Source organism: Equus caballus, chromosome 16 (assembly GCF_041296265.1).
Source record: "Equus caballus isolate H_3958 breed thoroughbred chromosome 16, TB-T2T, whole genome shotgun sequence".
Lineage (NCBI taxonomy): Eukaryota > Metazoa > Chordata > Mammalia > Perissodactyla > Equidae > Equus > Equus caballus.
In genome coordinates this window covers 6,348,719-6,368,157 of record NC_091699.1, presented here as the reverse complement: position 1 = coordinate 6,368,157, position 19,439 = coordinate 6,348,719, and the positions used below count along the sequence as shown (strand labels likewise).

The following is a 19,439-nucleotide window of genomic DNA, read 5'->3' as shown; positions in this document are numbered from 1 at the left end:
GAAAAATCAAAATTTTAGCCATCTCACATTAAAATACTTTGGTATCTAAGTCACAGAAAGAATATCAATTAGTTTTTCTACATTGTCTCCAACACAAAGACTGATTGCATTTTGCTTTATTTTGGCTGACTGTGCTTTGAATCACAGAATGCTCACTTCTAAAGAATCTTATTGCTGCTATGACAGCACATGAAAGCATCATGCATTCTCTGCTAGCTCCAGAGGGAGCAAGGGTCCTTTTTAGAGTTAGAGTTCAAGGGCAAACCCCCTGTCTTATATCCCAAAGTAATTTGTCCACAGTCACATTCTCAGGTTTTTTCAGACACTCTTGGCCCACTCCACCCTGCATCCTGGTCTACTAACTCCTTGCCTCCTGCTTTTCTTTAATTGACCTCTACATTTGGTTTTGGACTTTTTATTTTTTATGCAAATATATTTAGCCAGGTTTCTTTTGAATCCATATTTTGTTAATCCTTAGCTCTGTTTTCCTCTGCTTGAGAACTCAGGAGATTTTTGTGGATAACATTTGAGAAATTACCCTTTAAATAGCTATAACATTAACATATAGAAATGCGATACTAATCCAGCTACAGACCTCTCACACAGTAGAAACACGGTAGAAAGCTTTTGACAGTAATATGCACTCTTTTACTGCTTGTTTTGCACACACAAAAATCTTACACAAATGTCAGCATTGTTGTATTATTCCACAATTTATTGTTTAAGAGACATTTACTAGTGACCTGCCTCGCTTACTGGTTCCAGTTTCCTAGTAAACATTTCTGTAAGGGAATGGTTTTTGTGCTTTCCTTTTCACTGAGAAAGATGGTCTTGACAGGAGATGAGTCACCTTTCACAGTACCCTGACAACAAGGTGTTCTTTTAATAGAAAAACAGCAGGAGATTCAGCCTAAATTGGATCACTGGCAGGAGAGGAGCAAGGTACCACTCTGTTGAGCCTTATGGACTAAAGCAGAGATTTATCTCATCTTATCTTTAATCTCACCTAGAAAAAAGTCATATTTAATGTTTTTCTTTGGGCATATAAATCATGTTTGGCTTGAAAAGAAGCTGAATTGTGGAATTTGGACTGAAAAGGAGTTGAAGCTTTTCACTGAGCTCACTCCCAATTTTGGTATCCTCTAGCAGGGATATTTTCTCTGCCAAGCTTAGGAATTTTGACAATCAATTTGACTCAGAAACATTCATTTCTAATAAGAAAAATATGTATTTTTCTTCTATTTAAAACCTATTTTAAATTGAAAAAAGATATCAAAATAAAGGATCATAATTTCATTGAATGAACTTAAGCTTTTCACAAAATTTCTAATTTTCTGGAAATGAAATCTGTCATTTGAACGAGTCAAATCAGAAATTTGACTAAAGATTTATTTATTTATGAAGATTTTATTTTTTCCTTTTTCTGCCCAAAGCCCCCCGTACATAGTTGTGTATTTTCAGTTGTGGGTCCTTCTAGTTGTGCTATGTGGAACGCTGCCTCAGCATGGCTTCATGAGCAGTGCCGTGTCTGTGCCCAGGATTCCAACTGGTGAACCCTAGGCCGCTGAAGCAGAGCGCACAAACTTAACCACTCGGCCCCGGGGCTGGCCCCAAAAGATTTGTTTTTTTTAAGATCGGTACCTGAGCCAACATCTGCTGCCAATCTTTTTTTTCCCTTCTCTCCAAAGCCCCCCAGTACACAGTGTATATTCTAGTTGTAGGTCCTTCTGGTTCTGCTATGTGCGATGCTACCTCAGCACGGCTTGATGAGCGGTGCTAGGTCTGCACCCAGGATCCAAACCGGCAAAACCCTGGGCCGCTGAAGTGGAGCGTGAAAACTTAACCACTTCACCGTGGGGCCAGCCCCTTGACCAAAGATTTTTAAGTCTCACTAATATTCTGAAATCTTTACATTTCGTTTTTAACCGTGACTTGAATGAATAATTTTTTATGTGTTTTATAATCCCAATCAAACTTACATTGACACGTTGCTATGTTGCTCTCTTGATAAGCTTTTTACCGTTACTTGTTTTAGTTATCAGATATGTTATTTATTTTTCATGTATAATAAAATAGGATCTTTAACATTAAATCAAAAAGCTTATATGATTGCATATTTTTTTAAGTCTGTCTTGAGTATATTAACTCTATTTTATTTCTCTGTGTTGGTTTTAGATCACTGAATTAGCAGGCTATACTGCTCGAGTGTACAATATGTTTTGGGTCTTTGATGAAGTGAAAAGAGGCATTTATAAGAGAACTGCTGTCATGCAAGAGTCTGAAAACCATAGCAAGAATGGAGCTAACATAGAATTATCCCTCAGTGATACATTGGAAATCAAAGGTATTAGACTCAAATGTTTTTGTATTTTTCCTGTATTTAAGTGTTTATCAACAGAACTAAAGTTTTTTAGAAGCTAGTCTTTAACAGATAAAAGAAACCAACATTTATTTATTTAAATAGTTATTCCTAAACTTAGTATTGCAGTTTGAGGAGTGGTGACTAACATTACCATTAAAAAAAATTGTTACCTTTATTTAGAACAAAATTTCTAGAATTATTTTTGGAAACTGCACATATGGCAGAATGAATTGTTTGCTTTTAAAAATCAAATAACAGAATTAGAACTAATGTCATATTGTTCTTCATCATCCTATGTTTTTAAACTTATTTGGTTATCATATTTTTAAAAATTATATATAAATGTCTTAATTCCCTTTTTGGGGCACCGTGTTTTTTCTGTAAGAAAGGTTAATTTAGAGAAACAAGTAGTTGTAAAGAGTATGGCTGGGTTATATCAGATAGAGTTTAGCTTTGCTCTCATTATGATGTTGACATGAGATTATTGGTAAGTAATGTTTCTGAGAAAGATTTTCCAAGTAGATGTGTCAAAATGTCCAAATTTACACTGAACTTTTCTTTAGATATAGATATCTATATTTCACTTGGTTTTCTGATTTGTTACTGTGAATTATCTTTATAACGAATTTATCTATGTTGCATTATACTTTAAGTTATTTACGTAATTAACAATAACGTGTGATAGCTTTTGTAACTTAAGTCGTTCCTTAACTTATAGGAAAAGTTATTGATGTGGATCATGGAATTATTTGTGAAAATGTTCCCATAATTACACCAACGGGAGAAGTGGTGGCTTCCAGGCTAAACTTCAAAGTAAGATGATATTCAAAAATCTTCTGATTGTTGCCATCACACTAATACAAAACAACACAGAATTCATGTACATTTGTTAAATACTTGGAGGAGCATATGGAAAGGAGGGGAAATCAAGAAAGGTATGCACAGTGGCTAAATTACAGAAGCAGTTACTTCCTCACAAAGCAGAAAGAAAGAGAAATTTGATGTCTACTGCTTTATTGCCAGGTTGAAAATTAAACTTACAGATCACTGAGAGCCTATACAAGGTTCCTAAATGGTTTTCCACACCGGGTTTTCCCTCACCTGAAAAAACAGGCCAAGAGATTGTGAGGATCCATAATTAGTGTTTTAATACATTTGGCAGGACTCAGTGTTTTTCATGTTCTGTGATACTGGGATCTGCGTCATCACTGTCATGTGTTAAACCTTGAAATCTTGTCCAAAAGTCATGTCATTACCTAGAGAATCCTTATGTGAATTCCAGGCAGGTTGCCATCTTTCTGCTTCCGCCTCCTCCCCTTTAAAATGGGGAGAATAACGGTAACCTACCTTTTGGATGTGAGGATTAAATGAGACAGTTGGTGCAAAGCAGTCGACACAGGATCTGGCACAAAGTGAAGCCTTCAATCAATTAAGATGACAGTAGTTTTGATTTCCCTCCAGTCGGAATATAGTTGAGTTGAAGTTAGTGGCTGTGTCCCAGCTGTGTCTCAGGCTGGTGTCTGCCGCCCTGAGCCAAGCCGTAAAAATCCCTAGAATAACTTTGCAAAAGCCTGTTAGCCTCTTGAGGCTCCTACACTTCTTTATTTTGTTTTATTTTATTTTATTTTATTTTACTTGATTGCAGTAACAGTGGATTCTAACATCACGTAGCTTTCAGATGTACGTTGTAATACATTTCGAATTCTGTGTAGATTACGTCGTGTTCACCACCCAAAAACTAATTATAGTCCGTCACCTCACATGTGAGCCTCATCGCCCCTTTTGCTCTCTCCCCCTCCCCCCTCCCCCTATGGTAACCACCAATCCAATCTCCTTTGCTCTGTGCGTGGTCGTCATTGTTTTTCTCATGTACTTATGAGTGAGATCACACAGTGTTTGACTTTCTTCCTCTGATTTCTTTCACTTCACATAATACCCTCAAGGTCCATCCACGTTGTCACAAATGGCCGGATCTCAGCGTTTCTCAGGGCTGAGTAGCATTCCATTGTGTATACATACCACATCTTCTCTATCCATACTTCCCTTGATGGGCACCTAGGTTGCTTCCAAGTTTTGGCTGTTGTGAATAATGCTGCAGTGAACCTAGGGGTGCCTGTGTCTTTCTGCATTGGTGTTTTCAAGTTGTTTGGATAAATACCCAGCAGTGGGCTAGCTGGATCATATATATGGTAGAGGTATTCTTAGTTTTCCGAGGATACTCCATACTGCTTTCCATAGTGGCTGCACCAGTCTGCCCTCCCACCAGCAGTGTAGGAGAGTTCCCTTCTCTCCACATCCTCTCTGACACTTGTCTCCTGTCTTGTTAATTAGAGCCATTCTGAACAGAGGAAGGTGACATCTCCTTGTAGTTGTGATTTGCATTTCTCTGATCGCTAATGATGTTGAGCCCCTTTCCATATGCCTGTTGGCCATCCGTATACCTTCTTTGGAGAAATCACTGCTCAGATCTTTTGCCCGCCTTTTTAAATGGGTTGTTGATTTTTGTTGTTGTTGAGCTGTGTGAGTTCTTTCTGTATTTTGGATATAAACCCCTTATCCGATACATGGTTTGCAAGTATCTTCTGCCAGTTGTTAGGTTGTGTTTTGGTTTTGTGGATGGTTTCCTTTGCCGTGCAGAAGCTTTTTTTTTACTTTGATGTAGTCCCGTTTGTTCATTTTGTATTTTGTTTCCATTGCCCAGTCAGACATGGTACTTGAAAATAGGCTGCTAAGACTGATGTCAAAGGGCATACTGCCCATGTTTTCTTCTAGACGTTGCATGGTTTCGGGTCTGACGTTCAAGTCAGACCCGAGGAGGCTGCAGTTCCCCAAGAGCGAGCGTGTGGGCGGGGCCGCAGGAGTTGTGCCAGGAGGGTGTCCCTGTCGCTGTCCAAAGTCCACCGCCAGAGGGGGGGGGCGGGGCAGCGGCCTGGCAGCGTCTGGGCAGCGGCACAAGCGTGCGCGCTTAAGGAGCGCGCGGCTGCTGGGCCACCGTCCTGGGAGGCGTGGGAGGCGTCGGCGAGCCGCGCCTACCTGCCCAGAGCCGAGCCCGGCTGAGTCCGGCCGCGCTGTGCTGCTCTCTCCCGGGCCGGGCTCGTCCGTTCCCCCGGCGTCCGTGGACGCCGCTCCGTGTCCCCGCTGGGCACAGCAGCCCGGGCCCTCCACGGCCACGACCGCTAGCCTGAGGAGGCCGTCCTTCAGCTCCCGCTCTTCCTGCTCGCCGGACACGGACGACCAGGGCGCCTGCGAAGATGATTCCATCTGGGAGAGGTACCTAGGGGCGTGGGCCTGGGGGCTGGTGGGAGGCGAGCGTGTCCCTGAGGAATAGGCTTGTGCACCAAGAGGTGCCCGTCGGGTCGAGGGACTGCTGTGCGGCGCGGGCAGCGAGGGGGTCTCTTCGTGCGCTTCACACGTTCGTGGAACGGGCGGCGTGTGCCGGGCACCTGCCCAGGGGCCAGCTTGGGGATGCGGTGCCCGGGAGTCGGGCGCTGAAGCGGCACCTGTGGTCTTGGCTTCTTGGAAGGACAGATGCGAAGTCGGTAACGACACTGGTCTCGAGGCGTTCTGAGGAGTGCAGGTCTCCCTCTTTTCGAGGCTACGTTCCGTTGGGGTTTCCACGAAGCCTGTTGTGGCCCTGAAGCTCAGGCCGGTTCAGGGGAAGTGGCCTGTCGCGGGCCACATAATATTTGTGTGCAGAGCCAGTCCTTTCCAAAGCCCGTGACTGTGCAGAAGTCTACCTATTAGGGGTGCAGTGTGGGCTGTCCGGGGAGCATTGTGAGCACAGGTGTGTGCCCCACACTTGAAAGTCTGGAAAAGAAAGCGTGAGGCTGGAGGGTGCCCTGTTCGTTCCCTCCTTCCACAGAAAGTCTGGAGAGTTGACTTTGGGACAAGTCCTTCCTTTTCTCTGGTCGGTGCGTGTTCAGTGGCCTGGACACTTGGCGAGCAAGACTGACAGGGTGTTTGACATACTGGCCCTCACAGCCTGGTTGGAAAGGACAGACAGGCAGCAACCAATTACCTAGAAGATACGTAAAAGCAATTTTGTGTTGAGTGTTGAGAAAGACGGCATTTCCTGTTAGACTTTGTGACTTAGGCAGTGATGTTGAAGCTGAGAGCAGATGCCTAAAAGAAAAGGAGGACTTGTGCGGGAGAGTATTGGGACAGGGCAAGGCAGCAGTAGGGCCTGTCAGAGGAGCTGAAAGAATGCCCTGGAGACTGGGTCCTCCGCATAGGGACTGTAGGGTGGGGAAAACAAAACTTTTCGATTGAGGCTGGCGCTTCCTATAGGTTTTTGGAGACCAAGCGCGGTGATTCAGAACGTGGACTCCCCAGCCAGACTCTGTCAAATGGGTCCTGGCTCTGCCACCTACGGGCTGTGTGAACTTGGGCAAGTTGCTGTACCATTCTGTGTGTCAGTTTCCTGATCTGTAAAACGGGGTTGATTATCATACACACTCCATAGGTGAGTGTAAAGGTTAGAGGATATTTCCTATCCTATCCGTAAAGTACTTAGAGCAGTGTCTGGCCTTTAGTAGGCGTTAGTAGTGGTTGATTAAAGAAATGGATAAATGCATACCTAAGTATTAAAGGCTTGGAGGCTGTCCCTGGTGAAATGTGTGAAATTGAATGGATTACACCCAACTTTGTTTTGTTTCCTGTCCAGCTTGCAGTTGCTACTGAGCGCATCTGCAGCACTGTGGAATTAGAAATAATCTCCCTCGACTTGGCTGCTCTTGGTAAAACAATCTAATGCTGTCCAAATTATCCCAGGGAAATAAAAGCCTTTTCAGTAGCATAGTAGGGTTAGGCTTATTTAATATGTATTGTTTATATTGGTTTGTTTAGTGTTTCTTGGTAACCTTTTTTTTTTTTTTTTTGCAAAGCTGCTCGGTTAAAAAAAGCAGATTAGCTAGGAAATGGTTCAGACCCAGAGAAAAGTAGAGAGTCGTGTAAGCAGAGCACGCCTTTCCTTGATTCTCTGTGGAGAGGTTTTGTGATTCCAGCTGCTCTCTGCCTCAGACACGGTGCCCTCTGCGTGTGCAGTCATCTAAACAGTGCAGGGTCTGGGACCGTGGAGCATCCAAGGCAGTATAGTCATGCTTTGCTTAACAGTGGGGATAAGTTCTAAGGAGTGTGTCATGGGCAGGCAATCTCGAGACTGTGCAAACACCACGGAGTTCCTAAACCTGGATGGCAGAGCCTCCTACACACCTAGGCCATATGGGACTAATCTGATGGGACCCCCGTTGTTGACTGAAACGTCCTGATGTAGGGCATGACTGTACTTCCCAACTCCAAGGGCACGGAAGTGTAGCCTGTGGGGCTTTTGAAAAGAACAGAGACGCTCAAGGCCTACTCTGGACCCACTGACTCAGAATCTACTGGGATAGTTCCCGGCTTTAAAGACCAGATGTATTCCTCCTCTGCAGACATCTCATCAGCGGTTTTTCACGCTGAGTTTTCCCTCATCTGAGAAAACAGGCCAAGAGATTGTGAGGATCCATAATTAGTGTTTTGATACATTTGGCAGGACTCAGTGTTTTTCATGTTCTGTGATACTGGGATCTGCGTCTCCACTGTCATGTGTTAAACCTTGAAATCTTGTCCAAAAGTCATGTCATTACCTAGAGAATCCTTATGTGAATTCCAGGCAGATTGCCATCTTTCTGCTTCCGCCTGCTCCCCTTTAAAATGGGGAGAATAACGGTAACCCACCTTTTGGATGTGAGTATTAAATGAGACAGTTGGTGCAAAGCAGTCGGCACAGGATCTGGCACAAAGTGAAGCCTTCAATCAATTATGATTACAGTAGTTTTGATTTCCCTCCAGTCGGAATGTAGTTGAGTTGAAGTTAGTGGCTGTGTCACAGCTGTGTCTCAGGCTGGTGTCTGCCGCTCTGAGCTAAGCCATAAACATCCCTAGAATAACTTTTCAAAAGCCTGTCAGTCTCTTCAGCCTCCTACACTTCTTTAGTTTAATTTATTTTAATTTATTTTATTTTGTTTTATTTTATTGTAGTAACAGTGGATTCTCAGATGATATAGCTTTCAGATGTACGTTGTAATATATTTCGAATTCTGTGTAGATTACATCGTGTTCACCACCCGAAAACTAATTATAGTCTGTCACCTCAGATGTGAGCCTCATTGCCCCTTTTGCTCTCTCCCCTCCCCCCTTCCCCTACGGTAACCACCAATCCAACATCCGTTGCTCTGTTTGTGTTTGTCATTGTTTTTGTCTTCTGCTCATGAGGGAGATCACACGGTGTTTCCCTTTCTCCTTCTGATTTATTTCACTTCACATAATTCCCTCAGGGTCCATCCACGTTGTCACAAATGGCCGGGTTTCATCATTTCTTATGGCCGAGTAGTATTCCATTGTGTCTATATACCACGTCTTCTTTATCCATTCCATCCTTGATGGGCACCTAGGTTGCTTCCAAGTTTTGGCTGTTGTAAATAATGCTGCAGTGAACCTAGGGGTGCCTGTGTCTTTCTGCATTTGTGTTTTCAAGTTCTTTGCATGTATACTGAGCAGTGGCCTAGCTGGATCATAGGGTACATGTATTCTTAGTTTTCTGAGGCTACTCCATACTGCTTTCCATAGTGGCTGCACCAGTCTGCCCTCCCACCAGCAGTCAGGAGAGTTCCCTTCTCTCCACATCCTCTCCAACACTTGTCTCTTGTCTTGTTAATTAGAGCCATTCTGACCAGAGTAAGGTGACATCTCCTTGTAGTTTTGATTTGCATTTCTCTGATAGCTAATGATCTTGAGCATCTCTCCATATGCCTGTTGGGAATCCTGATATCTTCTTTGGAGAAGTCACTGCTCAGTTCTTTTGACCGTTTTTTTCATTGGGTTGTTGATTTTTTTTGTTGTTGAGCTGTATGAGTTCTTTCTGTATTTTGCGTATTAACCCCTTATCCGATATACGGTTTGCAACTATCTTCTCCCAGTTTTTAGGTTGTGTTTTGGTTTTGTGGATGGTTTCCTTTGCGGTGCAGAATATTTTTTTTCTTTGATGTAGTCCCATTTGTTCATTTTGTACTTTGTTTCCATTGCCCAGTCACACGTGGTACTTGAACATAGCCTGCTAAGACTGATGTCACAGAGCATACTGCCTATGTTTTCTTGTAGAAGTTTCATGGTTTCAGGTCTGACGTTCAAGTTGTGGTTGGTTGCTTGGTTGGTTGCTTGGTTGGTGGTTTTGCCTGCGTGTGTGCGTGATCTCAGGTTCTTCAACTCTAAGTCTGTGCGTTCCCTGGTACCCAATGCGAAATGAAATGCACAAGCATACTTCTTTTATTTATTTAGAACTATTTTACTGTAAGTCCAGTACAAAATGCGTTGTGAACATCTTCAGTATGCAGAATTGTGAAACAAACACAAGTGATCAGAGCCCAACTGGAGAAATCACTGGGGTGTCTCTGTACTCCTTCCCCATTCCCGTTTTTCGCTCGGCCAGTGTCCTACCCTCCCCACTTCCTCAAGGTGACAGATCCTCATTGCTGTTTATTCCCCCTCATTCCTTTCCTTTTCTCTATAGTATTTTTCCTCCGTAGATGTATGTTTCTCTAAACGACGTTTTTGTTGCTTGGTTTGAACTTTACCAGAATGTCCTATTTCTTTCTTTCACCGAATATGCTGTTCCTGAAATTCAGCCGCTGATGCTTGTAACCGGTAGCTCTAGTCCATTTTCACCGCTCCCTAGTTTTCCGCACATTCCTTGCTTCACAACAAAGGCGAGCAGGTGTGCGAAGCCCGCAGCACAGTTCCCTCCTTGAGTCAGCGCTCAGTCAACATTTGTTGAATGGAACTGAACCCAGACTGACTGTTAACAGCGACGCTTGGTTCCCCAGGCTGCATTCTCTGTCCTTCACGCCGGGGCCAAGGATCCTGTTTAATTCATTTTCAGTTGATTTTTGTGCATGGTGTAAGTTAATGGTCTACTTTCATTCTTTTGCATGTGGCTCTCCGGTTTTCCCAACACCACTTATTGAAGAGACTCTCCTTGCTCTATTGTATGCTCTTGGCTCCTTTGTCGAATATTAGCTGTCCATACACATGTGGGTTTATTTCTGCACTCTCAGTTCCGTTCCATTGATCTGTGTGTCTGTTTTTGTGCCAGTACCATGCTGTTTTGGTTACTAGAGCTTCTTAGTATATGTTGAAATCAGGGAGTGTGATACCTCCAGCTTTGTTCTTTTTTCTCAGGAATCCTTTGGCTATTCGGGGTCTTTTGTTGTTCCATATAAATTGTAGGATTCTTTGTTCTATTTCTGTAAAAACTGCTGTAACTTTGATAGGGATTGTGTTGAATCTGTAGATTGCTTTAGGAAGTATGGATATTTTAACTATGTTAATTCTTCCAACCCAAGAGCACAGAATATCTTTCCATTTCTTTGCGTCTTCTTTGATTTCTTCCAACAATGTTTTACAGTTTTCGGTGTACAGATCTTTCACCTCTTTGGTTAAGTTTATTCCTAAGTATTTTATTATTTTTGTTGCAATTGTAAATGGGATTGTATTCTTAATTTCTCTTTCTGCTACTTCGTGTTAGCGTATAGAAACACAACCGATTTTTTGCCTGTAGGGGATCAAGACACTCAGCCAATGCAGGCTGACAAGTAGCCTGAGGGTTTGCTGTTGGGTGGGGCAGGTCCCTAGGGCTGCCTGCCTGCCCTGGCTGAACTGGATTAAATCTGTGCTCTAGTGGGTATGGCAGCCCCCTGGGCTAACAGGCCAGGGGAAGAACCTCAGTGGTGTCTGCTGGGGTCTGAGTTAGCACGCCTGGACCATGTCAGAACAATAGCCCCCACCAATGTCTCAGTCTCAGGAGAGGTCTCTCCTTTCACCGGGATGCCCACAGAGCCCACCAGGTGAGTCTGTTTTCACCAAAGGACTGTCAGCCTTCTCTCTGGTGATTTTAGTTTGCTGAGACGGGTGAGTTTGTGCATGGGCCCTTTAAGACCCGAGTCTTTTCAGTTTTCATCTGATAGCTTTTCTGGGGGTATTCCCTGCTGCAGTTAATAGCCAGCGAAGCCAGATACTAAGACCCTCGTCTCAGTTGTGCTGAGTCTAAAGGATGCTTTTAGTAGTATTGGCCCCTGCTTTGGACCTCACCCCTCCCGGGAGGGCTGCATACCCTAGGGTGGCTCTCTCCTGGCCAGCTGAGAAACTCCACTGCTCCCAAAGGTGACTTTTTTCTCTCCAGCTGGAATTTCTGGCCCTTCTGCCTTTGTCAGGACTGTCCCTTGTTGTGGGGGTTCTTTTTATCCAGTTTTCAGTTTTCTATACAGGGTAATTTTTCCAAAAATAATTGTAACCTGGTTGCATTCATGGGAGGAGATGAGTTCAGAGTCTGCTTACACCGCCATCTTGACAAGATCCGCCACTTCTACACTTCTGTTACTTCTGTTTTCATTTTATCCCTCCTTTGGTACAGAGCCCATCTGGGGACCCTATTGAGGTCATCTGTTTCATGGGGGTTGTGAGGATTAAATGTGGAGTGCTTCCAACAGTACTTGGCACACAGTAGGTGTTCAAGTTTGGTAGTTATTGTCATGACCACCACCCCCATCATCCTCAAACCATCACCGTCGCCATCACCATCACCGTCATCATCATCATGACCTCGTGCTGTCACTCCTACAGTCTGATAGTTAGGACTCTTCAGATTGGATACACTAGATTTATGCCTAATAATTCCACTTGTTTCAGCAGATATCTGTTGAGTGCTTACCATGATAGCTAAATTCTCCCCACTCCCCATTCTCTCGTCTCCTTATCTTCCCATCATGCTGCGACCCTAAGTCAGCTCTCCACTCTTTTAATTTTTTTAACACTGACCCCCCAAAGCCTCACATTGTCCTCGAAATTACCACTCCATAATCGCCAGCCTCCTCTATTTCCTCAGCCTCTTCTTAGCCCTTCCCTCCCTCTCTTTGCCTTGGCCCTGGCCCTTCCTACGGAATATCCTTTTCTTGAAGCCCCGTCAAGTGGTGCCTGCAGATCTCAGGATTAGGGGGTACGAGATTTATGTCCTCTCTGCTCTTTGTCCTCCCACACCATTTCTTTGAGATCCATAGTCCCCAGCTGGATCATCCTCTCCTCCTCATTACTCTTTTCTGCCTAATTAGTCCCCTATTTCATTGAAGACTTGATCTCCTGGCCCACAGCTTTCCTCTCTGCCTCAATTCTTGCTGTCATCCTAGTTGACTTCAGTGTGCATGCGGAGGACTGAGCCTGCACACGGGGTACTCATTTTCTTCAATACCTCATCTGTACTGCTGACCTCTTCTCATCCACCTGTCCCCACTCCCACCATAATACCCTGGATTTGCATCCTGATGCTGCACCACCTCACACATGAGCAGTGCAGCACCCTCCAGCCCTGATCTCTTCTTTCCAGCTTGCTTGGTCACTTAATTCAGCTAGGCCCTCAGCATATTTTTCCTCAGGCCCTCCATGGTGTACTCTATCCTTTAGATGCTTCCTCTATGCTGTTACCTCTCAGTTGAGCTTGGACTTCATAGTCTATCCATGATTAGTTCTCTTGGCAATGCCTTCCTCTCCCTTGCCCTTCAGTCCCAGTAAACCCAAAACCAAACTACCCGTTTTTGTCTTGAGTACTGGAGCTAGGACTCAGAGCGGGGAAGCTGGGTACTACTTTGAGTTCATATCACCCCACCTCACCTATGCCCTCACAGAGCCTGACCATTCTAGTAGGATTCTCTTGTCAAGTCACTCTCCCATGCTCCAGAATATATAATTCAGACGTTTTCCACAAACTTCTGATTTATTCCCCCCAGCCCTTCATTCTCAAAATAATATGGGTGATGTTTTGAGTACGCTTAACATAGAAAATAGAAGCCTTCAGATTGGAACTCCATTCGCTTCCTCCAAGAAACTTAACCAACCTATCCTACTGTTAGAGTTGCCATGTCCTCCAGCAAAGACCACCAGAAGCACATCAGTAGGTAAACCAGTTGGGTTTAATTACTCTTTGTAATGAGGGAGGCCTCACATCATAGGGAACTCTGGAGCCTATCAGGATGAGGGCGTTAGAAAGAACTTACAGGATTTGGGCTTTGGTTGGATAGTTTGGGGAGGGTTCAAGGAAGCAGGGATTTGCTCTGGACTGGGTGCTGAGAGGAGGCAGGGACAATTCTGTGATCGTGTAGCTCAATCAATCCTTTCTAGAAGGAGTTGTGACTAGAGTGAGACAAACGCCGTAATTCATAAAGAAGCCACAGTTGCTCGCTGCAGTCAGGAGAGAGGGATGTTTGGTATTTTCTGGATGGCACGACGGCCTTGTGTTTGTCTGTTTAGGCAAAATGATGAAGTGGTCTTGTTTTGTCTCACGTCATCCCTGTCGCAGCGTGACCTTGTGCTGGTGTCTGTGAGAAGTTTATGTCCAACAGGTGAACAGCATGGCTTGTGTGAGCACGAGGCCAGCTTCTAACAACAGGAAAGCCTGGCTCATGGTACCGGACCAGCTCCTGGATGTCAGCACTGCTTTTCTTCTTTTCACAGAGGAGGAAGTGAGTTTTAAAAAGATAAATAGGTGTTTGCCAGGCAGGAGAAAACAGCATGAGCTAAACAGGATGCAGATTGAAGCAGAATAGTGTGTCAGGAGACGTTGACATCGGGTGGGGGAATGGGTGGCAAGAGAGAATTCCATTGAGGTTGTCAGAGAATGAGATGTAGAAGGTGTCAAGGCTAATGGAAGGTCGTGAGGGGTTTTAAGTGGAAGAACTGACATGATCTGGGGTGTGTTGTAGGAAACTCCCAGCAGCTGCGGGGGAGATGGGGCGGTGACAGAGGGAAGGTCTGTGCTCTTTCCCTTGCCCACCGCTGCAGCCCTTGCTCAGGTCTGTTCTCTCACCTGCTCTATTGCACCACGGCCTTGGTGTTGGACCTGCTTCTGGTCTAACCCCCTCCCCCACCCCAGTGATCATGCTGTGGCCAGGGTGATTTAGCAGAATCACAAATCTTATCCTATCACTTTGTCAGTTACAACCTTTGATGCCCCATCAGCCATGAGGTAAAAGCCTACAGGACATTGCATGACACACCACACCTTTCATCATCTGATCATGCCACCTGGATACCCACTGCCAGTTGGGAAGATCCGTTAGGATGTCTCAGAATGATCTCCAATTCATGATTTCCAAAACTGTGCTCTCACATCATCTTCACGTGTTCTCCTCCTTGTTACCCCACCCCAAAACCCAGTGAATGGGGCCGTTGTTCATTCAGTTCCCAAGGACCAAATGTAGGAGTCAGCTTGGAACTGCCCTTTGGTGTACCACCTTATGTGATCAGTCACCCAGACCTGTTGATTTTATTTGTTCGATATTTCTGGAACCTACCTCCTTTTCTCCACCTGTGCTTCCGCCATCTCAGTTCAAGCTAAGATCACCTGTGGTCTGAGCTATGGCACTAGTCTGGTGACTGAGGACCCGAGTCACTCTTCCCTCCTCCAAACCCATATCTCATAGTGAATCCAGAGGTTTGTAGAGGGTATATTTTATCCTGTCACTCCCTAGTTTACTAGTTTCTTGTGGCTGCTGTAAAAAGACCAAAGTTCCTTATGTGGCCTCCACAGCCCTGCCTGCTCTGTCCTACTTCTCCAGCCTCCCTTCACACCACTCCCCCCTTCCCTAAGGGATCCTTTCTGTTCTTCAAATGTGCCCTGTTCCTGCCTCCCTTGGCGCCTGTCAGCACACTGTTCCCTCTTCCCGCAATGCTTTCTCCCACCCTCCCTGCCGCAGTGCTTCCACGTCATCTCTCAGATGGAGGCACCCACTCAACACTCTTTTTTGAGTGCCTACTCAGTTTCTGGAGACAGTGTTCTAGCATGGATACAGAAGTGAACAAAACAGACAAAACTGGAGCTCTTAGGCAGCATTTATTCCAGGAGGGAGACAGCCAGAAAGACAATAAGGAAAATATTTGGCATGTCAGGTGGTGATAGATGCAGTAGGAGTGTTGGAAGGAGTTGTGACTGGAGATGGGATGGCCAGGGAAGGCCCCAATGAAGTTAATGCTGGGGAAAGACTTGTGGAGGGTGAGGGAGTGAGTCCTGTGGATATATGGGGTAATGGTGTCCAGGCAGAGAGAACAGAGAGCAGAAAGGCCCTGAGGCAGGAGCTGGCCTCCCCTGTTCCAGGAGCCACAAGGCCAGCCTGAGTGAGATGGAGAAGAGTAGCAGATGGAATCTGGGTGGCCGTGGGTACAGATGCTGTAGGCTCTTGTAAGGCCCTAACTTTTCCTCTGAGGTAGGCACCATTGGAGGATTTTGAACTGGAGAAGGAGGTGACGTGACTTGAGTTTTCACAGGATCACGTCAGCTTCTCTGTGGAGAATAGACTGTAGGAGACAAGGCGAGAAAAGGGAGATGAGTGAGTGGTACTGGAATATTCCAAGTCAGAGATGTTGTGGCTTGGATCAGGATGGTAGCAGAGCAAGTTCTGAGAGTCCGTCAGATTCTGGGTCCATTTTGAAGAGCAAATGAGCTGATATTATGTGCTGACTGGATGTGGGGGAGACTGAGGAGTCAAAGATGACTCCATGGTTTTTTGGTTTCTCTCAGATATGGATCCCTCAAGGAGGCCTTTCTGACACCTGCAGTCAAGATCTTGCCCCTGTTATATGTCCTCATGACACTCTCTGCATTGCCTTGGTGGTCATCAGCTCAGTTGTAATTCAGACATACTGTTTCATGCTTTTCTGTCTAAAAGTTCTTGGTCAGCCGTAAGAATCTCCGCGGCCTCTGGAGGAACCCGAGGCTGCAGTTCCCTGAGAACAAGCGTAGCGGGGACCCTGCGTCCCTGTCAGCGCACCTTCCCACTCCGCGAAGGTCAGAAACGTGTGGACGGGGCCCCAGGAGTTCTGCCAGGAGGGTGTCCCTGTCCACAGTCCACTGCCAGAGGGGGCGGGGCAACGGCCTGGGAGCATCTGGGCCGCGGCGCCCAGGAGCACGCTGCTGCTGGGCCGCCGTCTTGGGAGGCGTCCGTGAGCCGCACCTGCGAGCCGAGCCCAGCGGAGTCCGGTCGCGCTCCGCTACTCTCTCAGGGGCTGGGCTCGTCCGTTCCGCCGGCGTCCGTGGACACCGCTCCGTGTCCCCGGTGGGCACAGCAGCCCGGGCCCTCCACGGCCACGGCCGCTAGCCTGAGGAGGCCCTCCTTCAGCTCCGGGTCTTCCTCCTCGCTCGACACAGACGACCAGGGCGCCTGTGAAGATGACTCCATCTGGGAGAGGTGCCTGGGGGCGTGGGGCGTGGGCCTGGGGGCTGGTGGGAGGCGAGGCGAGCCTAGCCTGTATCTGAGGAATAGGCTTCTGCGCCAAGAGGTGCCCGTCAGGTCGCGCGACAGCTGTGGGGCGCGCGGAGCGAGGGGTCTCTTCGTGCGCTCACGTTCATCGAACGTGCGGTGTGTGCCGGGCACGGGGCCAGCCCGGGGATGCGGTGCCCGGGAGTCGGGCGCTGAAGCGGCACACATGGTCTTGGCTCCTTGGAACCAAGTCTTGCTGGAAGGACAGACGTGAAGGAGAGTAACGTTGGTCTCGATGGGTTCTGAGGAGTGCAGCTCTCCCTCTTGTACGGGATTGTTAAGGCACCTTCTAGTTTTAGTTTATTTGTTGTTGCCTTTTAAAAGAAATTGATCGGATCTCACGGTATTTCTGTGCTGTGTCCGTTTCTGCCTTAATATGTGGCTTTCTAATTCTAGATGTTTGTTTTTCTTTTTTTAACATCTTCCAATGCGTGTTTGAAATAATTGAATGTGGAGTGTTGTGCTGTATTTTTTCTCCTTCATGTTTTTGGAGGAGCAGAGGAGAAATTTTGAACGACTGAAATGTTATGATTCAGTTTTTCTTCTTACAGTAACTTTGTATGGAATTTTTTTTTCCTGTTCCTGGATGTTGTATGGACAGGGTTCCTAGTGTGAGAGAGCCCACTTCTGTCAGGATGGTGAAGCGCAGTTTCTTTAAACATAACGCAATCGGGAATTAAGGGGTATATTTTGTTTCTCTTTCCTTTGTGCAAAATCCTTCCTATTTCTTTTTTCTTTCCTTCCATCCTCTTTCTTTATGGCCCCGTCTCGGAGGAGCACCGCCTCTTTTGCCAATTTCTGGTTCTCCCTTGGAAGCAGTGCTTCTCCAAGGCTGCCACCTCCAGAGCCTTTCCCCTTGCAGCAGCGTGCTCGTGACCAGTGCCCAGGACTACCGAGTCCTTCGCCTGTGTTGCGTATTTCAGCAGGTAGTGTTGGACTTCCTCTTTTGAGGGTGGTTTGATGTGTTTTATCTGATTCCTCCATGACCTTGTCCTTTCCATGGAGTCTTAAACCTTGCAATCCTCCACTCTGCCAAAGGCTTTCAGTCGTGGTCGGAGCTGGGCTGGAAGTCGGCATTTCTTTCTGAACTTGCAGGTCATTTGAAGGTTGTGGTCGTCTTGGTCATCTTGTGACACTACAGGCTTGCTTCTATGTGGCTTCGTTGGTTCTCCTTGTTGACTGTATGATTTGGAGGAGGTCGATTGTATGACTGTGGAGAGTTTTGGATTCAGGGAGCTGTCTTGATCTTCCAGACCCTGAAGGCTCTCCCAGAGTTCTTCCCGGTATTGATTTTCACAGGCCTTTCCCACACGTGATGTTCTTTCTGTTGTTTTCTTGATCCGATGGTATTTCGATGCCAGTTTCATTTTTAATTGATGGATTGTGTCCTTGCTGCCTATTGGTCATCTGTATTTCTTTCTCAGTCAATTATTTATTCCTACCCCTTAGCAATTTCTTAGTTGGGTTTTGGGAGCTCCTTCTTCAGTGTGGATATTAACCATTTGTCTATTTTACGTGTTGCTCATATTTTTTCTGAGTCTGACTCATCTTTTAACTGTGTTTCTAGTATTGTTGCTAGATGGAATAGTGTATCTTGGGAGTCTTTGCACATTAGTGTAAATCCTTTTGTTTTTGTCTTCGCTCATGGGTGAGAGATTGGGTATCGAATGCTTATCTCACACAGTTTTGTCCCTCATCTCTGTCCACACTCATTGCTCCATGTATCCTAGAATTGCAGATGAGCAGTCTGATTCCAATGTGACCTTTTTTTCTCTTTCTTCCTAAATCCCTAGAGAATTTTATTTATTCTTGAAGTTCCAAAACTTTCTCAATATGTGTTATGGTCATATTTTTTTCTCATGAATTTGTCCTCATATCTGATGTGTTCCTTTTGATGATCGGGGCCCTCCTTGAGTTGCAGAAAGTTTTTTCTGAGATGTGTTTAAAGATTATTTTTCTCATCTGCTCTGCTCTCTCCCTCAGACATGCCAATCATTCTTCTATTGAAAATCTTTTTCCATCTCTGGAATCTTCTTCTTATTTTCTCTCTTTTCCTTTATCTCCTTCTTTCTGAGAGAGTTTCTCAAGAATGGCTTCAACATCATTGATTCAATTCCCAGTGATGTAAAAACTGATCTTGATTGTTTCTAAGCTGCATGTAATCTCAAGGGAAATTTTATTCTTTCCCAAATACTTCCTCTTTATCTTTTTGTCTATTTCTCCCTTGCCACCCTGTCCCTTTACATCTCAGTCCCTCAACTTATACAAGTTTTCGTTTCTTGCTTCATAGAGCAAACAGTTTCCTGAATTTTCCTGAGAACACAAACACAGCAGAAACTTTCTAAAATATAGTTCTGTTTCCTCAAATAGAAGTCTTTCAAGGACTCTTCAGCTGAACATTTCTATGTTCATGCTGTACAGTCTTGAAGAAAAATAAGACAAAGACATATGGCTGAGATATATGTTCTGATTTCCATGTCGGCGTATTCATGGAGGAGCGAGAAATGGACAGCCTTTTCCTATTAGTTAGACGTAATTTCTACTTAGTTCCTATCAGGTTGCTGTGTGATCTTTTCCTTGTTCCTGCTCTGACGTTGGAGAACTCGGTGATGTGCACAGCCTTGAGCCACATTTCTAGTTTATTTTTTTTATTTTTATTTCTTTCTGCTGATGAAGAGCTAACATCCGACGCCAATCTTCCTCTTTTTTTCTAATTGAGGTCAAAAGGGTTTATAACATTG

The 19,439-nt window shown here is 45.3% G+C and overlaps 1 protein-coding gene across 7 annotated transcripts in view; it reads left to right on the top strand.

Moving 5' to 3' along the window:
* LOC100146242 (ATP-binding cassette sub-family D member 2) overlaps nucleotides 1–19,439 on the top strand; it is a 59,161-nt gene that overhangs the window by 17,098 nt on the left and 22,624 nt on the right. For all 7 annotated transcript variants that reach the window (XM_070237018.1, XM_070237014.1, XM_070237020.1 and 4 more), the window contains exons 6-7: nucleotides 2,176–2,344; nucleotides 3,081–3,175. In XM_070237018.1, coding sequence (XP_070093119.1) covers nucleotides 2,176–2,344; nucleotides 3,081–3,175 — 264 coding nt within the window. The remainder of the gene's footprint in view (nucleotides 1–2,175; nucleotides 2,345–3,080; nucleotides 3,176–19,439) is intronic.